General features: G+C 33.7%; 1 protein-coding gene across 2 annotated transcripts in view; it reads left to right on the top strand.

Annotated features, from left to right (window-relative positions):
* The window catches only part of ZNF407 (zinc finger protein 407), a 334044-nt gene that overhangs the window by 31519 nt on the left and 290498 nt on the right, over positions 1 to 12027 (top strand). For both annotated transcript variants that reach the window (XM_063165163.1, XM_063165169.1), the window contains exon 3: positions 5344 to 5458. In XM_063165163.1, coding sequence (XP_063021233.1) covers positions 5344 to 5458 — 115 coding nt within the window. The remainder of the gene's footprint in view (positions 1 to 5343; positions 5459 to 12027) is intronic.

Here is a 12027-nt window from a genome sequence, read left to right as displayed (position 1 = left end):
CTGATGTGTTGCACAGGGGTGTAGCATCTGATTTAGTTTCTGTGCTGATCACACTTTAAATTCATTTTTATGTTTAATTTTAAGTGGAAAATTTAAAAACATTTCTGTAGAAAAATGCATAAGCTGCAGTTCTAAATTTATGTAAAAATTCACTGCGATGTTTCTATAAACCTGCCATACATTCTTTATTTTAAATAGACAGCTTTTCTAAATCACTGAGCTCTGCTTAGACAAGTGGTGTCTCCATGGTTGAATTTATGAGTGGATTTGAATAATAAATTCACATTTCAATGAACATATTTTCATTAAAACTGTAAGGTTTATTTTACTGTACTTTTAAATAATGGCTTATTATGGAAGCTATAGTTTAAATTCATGCAGTATTTGAAACTTAGTGCATGGTTACAAGGAAGAGAACAAAAAGGTAACAAAAAGAAGCATAAAAGAATGATAATTCCTGGCATAATCCTAAAATAGTTTTGTAAGTTTTTTTTATGAAAAGGCAAGGGCGTGACTGGACAACAAATCCTAAAAATTAATCTTGGGGAACAGAGACATTGTATTTCAAACCTTTCAAAGTATTTTACTGTAACTGCTGCATTCATGTATACCAATAACTCACATACTTAATACTTTCAGCATTACTTCTGTCCTGTCAATAGCGTAGTTATCTGTATTGCTTCTGCTAATATCCAACTTGGAATGCAGTGTTAAGTCTTCAGAGGGATGCTCATGTTCACATGGTCAGAACAGCTGTATAAGCCCTTAATATGCCCTCTTACGGCAGATAAAACTGAATAAAACTAAGGGGGAGGATGCTAATGGAGCTCTCTTTAGAATTCTTTATGCAACTGTCTGGTCAAGACATGTTGCTTATAATTGATGTGTCCATTACTTGAATTCTCTTGTAATTATAGTCAATAAGTCTTGTAAATGTGTTAAAGCTCACTAAAAGCATACAAATTCAAGAACAGAGTAAGGCTAATAATTTAAAATAATCAATGTAGGCATTTCAGCACTTAATTTCCCTTGTGTGTTGATAGCTGATCATTCTTAATCCATTAAGATTTATTTAGTCGTTTACAATGCAAAATAGGTTTGCACTGGTCACTTGTGCCATTTGAAAATGTCCACCAGGTTAAGTGCAGAATGTAGTCCATTAGTCTTCCTTGACTATATGTATTAATTGCATTTAAAATCAAGTTAATGTGGATGTGAAAGTGAGGTAACTATCAATATATGACAAAGCAACCCTACTTACATAAGTTACATCATTGATTGTAACATTTAGTAAAAGTTAGTGTACTTTTTACCATCTTGTGTGTAGGTCTTATCATGGAGTATATTTTTACTGTGCTTTTGGATAGCACTAAATATGCAAAGCAAAGTGAAAGAATACATTTAATTTTGCAAGTCATTTTTTGGTGCAGAAGTATAGAAGGGTTACAGAACAGAGTTTTATCTGTCCTCTTTCTCATTGCAACTTTAAATGAAATGGTTTTCTTATGCTTTGCTTATTCACATAAATAGTAATGTGGAGACTTTTATTAATACTTAATGGCAAGAAGGCTTTCTCTTCCAATCTGTATTTTTCCTGTTTGTGGTTCTCTTCTTACAGAACCTTTTCTTCCCAACTGTATCACAGTGGATGCAGTTTAATAACAAACAAATATGTTTAGGTGATTGGGAGTAGTGGCAGAAGGTAATGACTTGCTGCTGTAACATTGGTGAGGCAAAGTCCACCATTTCTAGCTTCTGACCTATCCCAGGGTAACAACAGGTGCATAAAAGCACAGCCACACATTTTCCCATTCATTATTCTGATTATATGCTTTTAAAAAAGTCTTTCATTAGCATCTGGATGTGCATAAATAGGTTTATATACATGTGTATGTATGTGTAACCATCACCAACTCCTTTCCTTTTTTCTAATTGAGTAATCAGTGATGATTTGAGGTGGTGGAGGGAAGGGAAGGGAAAGTTGCATAAAGATACGATTAATAATTTCCATTAATAGAAAAATACTGTTTCAAAATACCATTTAATAATGTAGGAGATTTTCACATTGCAAATGAAAGGAAAGCATTGCTGTAGAGGACCTAGCAAGTAAATCCATCAAATGTTGACAAGTGAAAATGAGGAAGTGTAAAGAAAAATAAAAGGAGTAGTAGAGGTGGAAGACTTTTTAGTTTGCAATTGATGCAGGTCCCATAAACTTAATTAACAATCAACATCTGAGGAAAAATCACCTGCAACTGCATCATCTATGTTTCTTTTCTCATCAGATTTCTCAGTTAGTGGCAGTTGTGCACAATGCAAATATGCTGTATTACTCCCCATGTCCTAATCCTAGGAGGAAATGGGATGATGACATTTCGTGTGGTTCTGCTCCCTTTGTATTGGGCCTGAGCTAGGAGCACAGCAATGCCTGCAGGTGCAGGTCATGTTGCCTTTGGCAGGCCTAAAGCTGCAACAGTGAATTTTTTCTTAAAGCTTTGGGTCTTTATTGTCCTAATGTAAAGCAAGGATTATGGACTCAGTTCTTTTTTTATGAAACAGTAGAATGGTTTTTGTCTGTCGGACCTGAACTCTTTAAATTTAGTCTTATTTTCAGTTTGGTGTGGTGGTGTTAGTTTTTGTTTGTTTTGTTGTTATTGTTCTGTTTTGTTTTTGTATGTTGTTGGTTGGTTTGGTGTTCCCCCAATTGTTAAGAGCCTTATTGTTTCCTGCTACCATCAGAAATTGTACATTTGTTTTCCATGCCATAACTCGTGGGTAAAGTAGTTTGGTGGATTTTTTTTATTTTTTTGGCTATTTTTTTGAATAATTTGGTTGGAAAGATGATATAGTGAAAGCAGTGAAATTTTCCTCTTTTTTTTCTGAGAACTTAAAGCCAAATGTGAATCCAGTAGTATCACAGTTTAAAACAGCGTAAGAGAAGCATTGAAGTTGGTGATAAATATGGCTAAGAAATGGTTAAATGTTTTACATTGCTTCAGACAGCTTTATGACAAATACATTTTTTTTTTTACCATTAATTTAAATCACAGTCTAGTGTCTTTATTTTTAGTATAAAATTTTGGGTTGTTCCATCCAAGAACGTACTGGAACAAATTTGGCACCAGCAACCTGAAAGGGAGATACGCTGCTTTTGTTTCAGGTGATAAGTACCGACTGGAGCCTGCCAGCGCTTGAATTTTCATGGAGTTTAAATGGAGATGTTAACAGATATTCTGCTCTGGATCTGAGAAAAAAAAAATCAAAAGCCCTCAAGGCCTCAGTGATTTTTGGATGAGAGCAGTCAACAGAATAATACATTTCTGTATTGTCAGCACACTGTAGTCACGATTGGTCTGAACTCGAGTTCTTCACAAAGGAGTCATGTAAATGGAAAACAGCAAAGGTCTTGTATGGAAGCCCTGTGGGACACCTGCAGAAACAGAATGAGGAACAAATTTACAATTTAATCAGTAGGAGAGAAACTAAGGGAACATAGGATAGAATCCACATGGTATTAGAATTCTGTGAGAAAAAAGAACAGTATAAACACCACTTGGTTTAAAAAAAAATCATCTTCACCTGTGACCTTGTTGTTGTTAATTGTCCAGCTAAAGATCACAAGTTAAAGCATCAACTTTTAGTGGTCTTTTAATGCAAAGATAAGGTTTTATTTTTTATTTGTCCTGGTCTCTTTGTAGAATGCAATGTTGATTTGAAATGTCACCAAATTAATGATTAATTCAGTTTTATCAGGATCATTTAAATAAACTGGGTTTTTTTTCAGTGTGATGGATAGAATGTGATTGCTGTGAGCTGCAGTCTGAACCTGCTTTTGACATTTAAACATATAAAGCTGACTAGATATAACCATTGAGGTGCTAAATATATTTTACATCTACTTCCAACAGTAGAAATGGAAGTATTAAGAGATCTGGCTTCATTGTCATTGAACTGTGAAATATTCAACCTTGTCTGCCTGTGCTTAGTACTGTTGACTTTTTTATTTCAGTTAGAAGATTAAAATTAAATGCTTCATTTTTCGTTAGCTTTTGAGAATTAAATTGAAATTTAAGACTCTAAATTTTTTTACTAAGATCCTCAATTTCACCAGTGGATTCTTGGAGGATGTTCTATTTTCAAGGGCAAAGTAAAAAGGTTCATTGATCAAGTATGATATAGTGCAACATTTTTCTTATCAGAGCTCTTTATGTATATTTATTAAAGATCACATATTTCATATTATGCTTAACTGTATTGGAAGAAGTACTTCACAAAACATATACTAAACATAATATGGAGACTCTTTGACCATATTGTACTTACTTTTAACTGCAATTCTCTGATTTTGATTTATTGATTTAAGGATTTAGTGGTCAGAAAATGGGAAAGTGCTTCTAGAATGATGTTGCTGCGTAATAACCTGGGGACTGACATGTGCCAAATTTAACTATGGCAGTAAAAAAGACAGTTTTTCCATCTTAAGAGATGATCACTGTTAATTAAGATAGACAAATGGATAGACAAATAATTTCACTTTTTGCTGAACTGATGTGGTACAAGAAATAGGTTGATACTTTTTCCTTGGAGAAATAATTTCAGAGTTCTTTGGTCTGCAGCAGACATTTAATATTAAAGTTTGTTCTTGAAATAAATAATAGCCAAAATGTCAATACTTCTGGTTTGCAGAATAATCATAAATTCTTGACCATAAAACAGTCATAAAGGCATAATATTTTATCCACTGTATATTCATACATTGCATGCCATTACAATAGCTAGGTGATGAATCATTTGCTGTGTGTGACAGAACAAATCTGAAATACCAATGCTAATGTGAAATCTATTCAAAGTTGGAAGACTTGTAATATTATTTTACTTTAAAAATATTTGCTAAAAAAAAAAAGAGAATGTTTTGCAGTTTAAACTGATACCAGTCCACTTTAAGACCATTACCTGAGTTTCAGCATCTGGCCATTGGGAAAGACATAGAACAACTTTTGCCATCTTTTTGAAACATCATCTACCTATAGTATTTTCTGCTCATTTTAATGTATTTTGTGGATTTTAATGGCAAGAAAAAGACCAGATTTAAAGTTAAGAGGGTATTTTCTGTGATCTTGAACTTGAGGAAACTTTAATGAGTAATGTATAGAATATACTGTCTGTGTCCTGGGAGTTATAAATTTATGTACAAGACACTTTTTTATTAGGCAAAAGTCTCAAACAGGTTAAATGTGGGATAGGTTTTCAAAAGGTTATTTTTTCTCAGGAATTTTTATTTCTTTAACCATGGGTGATATTTTATTCTAATTCAACTCATATCTTATGCTAAATTTTACTTAGGATCAAAGCCATTCAAGTGCAAGATATGCCACTTTGCAACAGCTCAGCTTGGAGATGCCAGAAACCATGTCAAGAGGCACCTTGGGATGAGGGAATACAAGTGTCATGTCTGTGGGTGAGTAAATTGAAACAGTCTCCACCATGGTTAACCAGGAGAAGAGCACAGAATATGCATTGTTTCAGAATTGAAAACTGTGATGTGAGCAAGAGTGGCTAAAATTATGCATGCATATCCTCCTTTCCATTGTTATGGTAAATTCCTTAAATACAGTTATGACATTCTTTTCCCACTTCTAATCCTGCACTGAAGATGAGCAATTTTATGGGCTACAAGGTCAATTTGAACCTGTAATCTGTAAATTGACTAAATTATAGGATGTTCATTCACATTGCCAGGGAGAACTGTAAATTCCATTTAAAGACATAAAAAATATATAATATAGACTTTACTGTGTGGGGTTTTTTCTTTTGCTATACTGTTATAATTTTAGTACCATTAACAGATTTCGGGACTCCATTAGGGTTTTCATTCTTTATGAAAACAAAACAGAAGACAGATTTTTCAAACAAACGGATCTAAAATATTTCAGGCATAAGACTTTTAAAATAAATTGAAGTCTTTTATGTGTTCTTGTGTTCCTGTTTGTTACCCAAAAAAATCTTGTTTTTCTTCTAACAATCGTTACTTCCTTAGAAGGATCGTTCATAATGTTTAATTGTCCTTCAAATGTGTTGCATTTAATAGGAGGCATTGAGACTCCTTAATGCAAAACTAATTAATTTAGCAGAAATGTTTAAAAGGTTTTAAAATGCCATGGCATATATGGTACATCATAGGACATTCAAAGTTGGATTTTAATACCCTAGTTCTGATTAAAAATATATTTTAATGTTATTATGCTGAAGAAATTAACTAATATATGCATCATATAAAAACATTTTACGCAAACCTATGTAACCTGCTATAGCAGTCTTATGGCTAATGTGTAGAAGAGCACGGGTTCAATTAGATGGTGCTGTGCACACATGCATGGTGTGGTGTGATGTTGGGGATAATATTCAGCAGGAGGAGGTTTTTCAGCCTTAGTGTACCAATCTGCTGCAGGACAAAGTGAGTTGCACATTTTAGAGGACAAGTGAATCTTCAGCTGAAGATGCAGCCGAGTGATTTTCACTGATTCATCTCTCTGTTTTTCTTATAATTTTGCATGTGGCATTGTGAGATGCTTTGGATGAGTTTACTCACTTATGAAAATTAATTGCTGACTTCTTGAAATAAGAAATAAAAATGTATGAGCCTAATTCTTAAGTCCACTATATATCAGTAGTAGGATAACTTGTGCTACTCCTTATTTTGAAGCATAGTTAAAATGAATGTTGTAGGGTATTTTATATTGTTTAAAAATCTTATTTGCTGTCTCTGCTGTATCAATTGCCAAGAACTTGGCATGGAAGATAGTTAAAAACTACAGATCCACAGAAGTGTTTGGCAAAGGCTAAACTCTCTTCCTTAGAAGTTGTCCTTGACATTGGTTGTTTGTTCAATTCCCTTTTAACTTAAACTGAAAAATCACAATATTTTTTTAAATATTTAATAGTGAGAGGAAAAGTAAAAAAAAAAAAATCAAACCAGCAAATACAGTATCTTTTACAAAAAAAGAATAGAATGAAAATTATTAGGATTTGGCATAGTGCCTCATTTTTTCAAAAACTCATTCTATCACTTCAGGATTGACATGTCTGACAGAACCTGTCTCAGAAATTGCACAACTCTCGGCTGGGATTCACAATAGTTATGGAAGAGAGAGAGCAAAAGATGTATAAATGATTTAAACTTTGGATTGAAATGGTAGTCACTTTCCTAAGCTGATTGCTTTCTCTGTGTTGCTGACATGTCATACCTGGTAGCCAGGCAGGTACTTATTTTCCATTTTTGTGTATTGTTAATTTGCATCAACAACATGGAGCTGTGCTATTTAGATATGGCAAAACAATCAGTAAGAGACATACACCACAATACCCCATGCTTGCAAAAATCTGATTTATATCCGTGTTTAAATAATCATCACATTTCACTTAATGTGCACCAAAAATGTATTTTAACAATCATATACTAGCACTGATTTATTTGGAAAAGCCATTTTTGCACTGTAGCTAACAGTCCTGAAGAATTGATGTGAAGAAGGAATGACCAGAGCAGTTTGAGCCATAGTCCATATAATGAATATGCCATCTTATATGTGGAAGAGGAGAAAAAAGTGTTAATAACCTGTGCTGTATTTGTGCTCTTTTAATTGAAAGGACTGGGTAGCTTGTTGGTTAAAAAAATAAAGTAGCAACATAAAAAAGGATAAAATTGCTAGGATTGGCTATCGGATTAGTGGCACTATAGAGCATTGGTACATTAACACCACTGACAATGTCAATTCATTATCATTGATGGCTAAATAATCTTAGAAATGCTCAGTGGACCTATTAGTTCCTGAACATAAGCAGCTCATGCTGCATTTCTTCATTAGCTTTAATTGCTATAAATTTTACCTTTTTAAAAATCATGCTTTAAAAGGTGAAGTGATCTTTCAGGAACATTAACTCTGTAATTTTGTCACAAACAGAAGGTCCTGCACTATGTTTTCTTTTCTACAGTAGTTAATATTCTATCCTCTGACTTTTAGATTCTCAGTAATAAGCCCTCTGCTAGTTGTGAGGATAAATTGTGTTTCAAAAGCTTTTGAATCTGCTTGGGCACTTTTTAAAGGTGAAATGTCAGTGGATCATCATGGTGTGGTCTCAAAATACCACGTTTTTTTAAGACAAATTATTTCAAAATTTTGATCTTAAAAAAAAAGGCAAAAGAAAAAAAAAAGCAAAAAGTGTATTTTTGGTGTTGTTTTAGGAAGGTTTTGCTGCGTCTCAGTTTTCCAAATGATCCTCATATTTACATGCTAGAAAGTACACAATATATAATTCAGCTAGTTGTTGAAAAAGGCAGTAATTTTGCTGTGTTGTTTTATTTTTTTTTAATTGAAGTTCAGGGTTTGTTTTTCTTCAGCTGCACAGCAGAAACTACGTGACACAGAAATTGGACACCGCTAATGTTTTAACATTTGGAATAAACCGTCTGCTACTCATTGCCTTATCGCAGATGTGTGTTAATTGTTTTCTTTTCCATACCCATGGCTGTAAAATATATCCCATTATTTCAGGGGAAATGTCTATTTTCTGTGTGACTTTCTCTCATTTTTGAAGGTCTGACTCTGAAATTGGCTGATATTCTAGGTTAGACGAACAAATCTTGGTTGCCCAGCATTTAAAATTTTTGTTTCATTTGCCTGCTGAAATGCTATGAGAGGCTTATCATGCACTTTTCAAATTTTATCCCTTAGGTAGGATATGAAAAATGCATTGTTCTTCAATTGAGATTTTGAACAGAATTTATAGGCAATGTTTGATTTAAAAATATGTTTATTATTCCTTTGCCTTTTTCTTACCTTTGCTTTTAGAAACAGAAATTTGGGGTATGTAGTTACATGTTTCAAGTAAGAGTGGCTGCTTCCTTCTTTTTTTTTTCTCTCTCCTTTATGACCACTTAAAAATCGATTGAAGAAGATAAGGTAGGTTTGGATTGTTAGGAAAATGTTCAATATTTAAAATGTGCACGTAAACATTTTTTGCTACATTCCTACAGTTTGAAAGGCCAATTTTAGCAATGCCTTTTTTATGTTTATTACACATATAGTATTTAATGTATAGTAGTCAAGTGTTTTGAGAACAAAAGTAAGCCTTTTCAGACAGAAAGAAATTTGGAGAGGGGTCAAAAAGATGATTTTTTTCCCCTGTATTTTGCTGGAGTAGTTATGTCTTGAAGTTTTTTGATGTGGTGTTTTGGTTTTTTGTTATTTGTTTTTGTTGTTTTGCTTGTTTGGGGTATTTTGCTTTGTTTTGGTCTTTTGTTGGCTGGTGGTATTAATCTGTATTTATTTCCTGCTCCTTAATTCTCTGTTTGCTTTGAAACTCTTTTTCTCAATTAATTCTGGAGATAACGTAGGATGTTCTGATAAATATTTTGCTAAATTCAGTTATTTCTTAAAGCCTCAAATAAATAAGATTTGGGGACAGTTATAGTCTCCCAAGCATGGAAATAACCTCACTTCTGCTTCTGTTGTTAATATTAGGAGTCATTCAGAGATTTGTATAACATTCAGTATTTTAATGACACTGGTTGCTTGGAGAATGTCTAACAAAGCTACTCACCTATATTGAGCATAGTGACTAATAGATCTTTGTTCTTGATAGATAAGGATGTGCTTTGACCAGCTGCATAAAAAAAAAAAAGGCTCCACTCCTGTTTGTTGTTTCTGAAAAATCTTCTAGATTTACAGATTTTTTTAACTGATTACTATTAATACAGGCTACTTTTAGTGAAGAGCTGCTCTTAAGATTGCCTTTAGCAAGCAAAAAAGACTTATTCGTAAATTTATTGGTAGGAGCAGGAAAAACATTATCTTTTCAAGGATGCCTTAACGTACTGTAATGTAAATTAATTATTTATACTTGTGAAGTTTGGTAAATCTTAAACAGAAAGTTGCTACTCTAGTAAAACTATTTTTGTGTGGTATTACCTAGTTTTTGTGCATTAGAAGGGATCTCTGTGTAGATGATTATAATGTCACTTTCTGACCTTTGCAGCTTGAATAATTGTAAATCATTGCTTCATAACGTGTCAGAGAATGTCTGTACTAGGGAATTAAATGGCAGAATATAATAGACCAAATTATTGCCTGTCATGTTTTCAACAACACAGTTAGTATTTGAGTTACACTTAATCATTACGTGCATTAGCAACTTCATTGGAATCCAGCTTCAGGCTGAGCATGAAATACATTACATTATTTAAACCTCTAATGGTAGAAGTCATTTATTTGTGTTGAAGTGTACAACATGCAGAGTTTCATAAAGCAAGGAACACTTGAGAGCTTAATTTATCCAAATCAAAGTCTAAATGCAGATAAACACAAGTGGCAAAAATTAGTAATTTTTATAGTCTGGAAATATTTAAAAATACATGGTTGTGGGTAATTGTAGGCAGCAGGAATAAATTAAAATCACTATTTTTAGTCAGCTCTGAGAATTAAAACTTTTATATCTAAATAATCAAATGCATCATGAAATTGCATTTTTGAACTAACAATTAATTATACACATCATGTCTACAGATGTGTCCAAACAAAAAATATATGTTTGGTGCAGCTGTTTAGATCAGAGATAATTGCATGTGAAGTGACTGTTCCAGATCCAGCTATTCTTAGTTTCTCTATCTGCATTTTGCCATTTGGTCCTATCATATACTTGTGTCCACATTTACTTTAGTAAAGAAAAATGAGGTGAACCTACATAACAGCTTTCCAAACTTGCATATGGTTTAAAAAAATTAACAAGAAAATGATAGAAAAATATATGAAATTAAGTAACATATGTGTTATGTGATCTTGCCATTTTTTGTTCAGCTGTCTTATAATTTTGTTAGATTTGACAACCTGACCTTCGTTACCTAGTCCCTCTTTTTACTATTTAAGAAAACTCCTTGAAGTGGAAACAATTTACTGTTGTTCAGAAAAGCTCCCAGCACCTTTAAACAACTGGTACAGATCCCAGGATGTGTTGTGCAAGACTGTCCTGGCCTGGAAGTCTGCCATGGAGTTTGCTGGAACTGGCTGGTAGGAGACTTCTGTACAGGCAGTAGAAGGACTCTTCTGTTTGAGACTGCTGTTAACAATTGACACAGAACAATCAAGACCAGCTTTCCCCCTTAATAAAATGTGTTTTTAGCAATTTGTATGATAAATGGGATTATAATAATGATTTAGTTGTGCTTGCTGAAGAGACAAGGTATATAAGGGGCATACTTACATTGTGTGTTGTGTTTGGAGATAGAAAGAGCTGAGAAGAGTCTGATTCAATGCACTTCCAAATGACAGCTATTGAGGTGCACAGAGGTGTGGCACTTGTAACTGCTGCTTTTACAGCCATGCATTTTTAATATTTTACTTTATTGTAGATTGCTTTAATGTCCAAGATATATTTACTTCTACTGAGCCATAGGCACTTGCTCTGAACACATCCTCTGGCCATGCAGGGTGGGTTTGAGCCCTTTCTGAGGATGCAGGCACTGTGACTAATGGGAAATAGTCTGATGGTGCAAACATTGGTGTTTAACACTTAGTGCTAAGGCAAGCAGCAGTCCTAAAGTTCAGTATCCCAACTGGAAAAGGGACTTCTGTTCTTATCATCATGGTTTAGAAGGATTGGCCGAAAGTTGGGAAAGATACTGTTAAAAAATACCATCAGCTGGCTGAATGAGGTGGCAAAAAGTTAACTTTGTTTTGGTGGCCATGAGAAGAAGGGGGATGGCAGCTGTTGGTGTGAGTAGTTGGTAGTGACAGGGAGAGAGGTTTGCTTGCTTAAAATTGTGGTTGGGTTGTTTTGTCAGTAGGCAGAAGTAGCATGGTTTGGATTTATATCCAGAATTCAGAAAGCTTTTATTTGTTTCAGTTTTCGTTTTAATCATTTGTGTGTAGGAATTGCATCAAGCTCCTAATTCAGCCATGATTTTCCTTGCTGCTTTTAGCAACTTTACTTTGAAATTTAGAGGGAAAAATAATTGACCCTCATCTTAATCAATGA

Source organism: Melospiza melodia, chromosome 1 (assembly GCF_035770615.1).
Source record: "Melospiza melodia melodia isolate bMelMel2 chromosome 1, bMelMel2.pri, whole genome shotgun sequence".
In the NCBI taxonomy this organism is placed as follows: Eukaryota; Metazoa; Chordata; class Aves; order Passeriformes; family Passerellidae; genus Melospiza; species Melospiza melodia.
The sequence above is the reverse complement of the archived record's forward strand: the minus strand, read 5'-3'. Positions and strand labels throughout refer to the sequence as shown.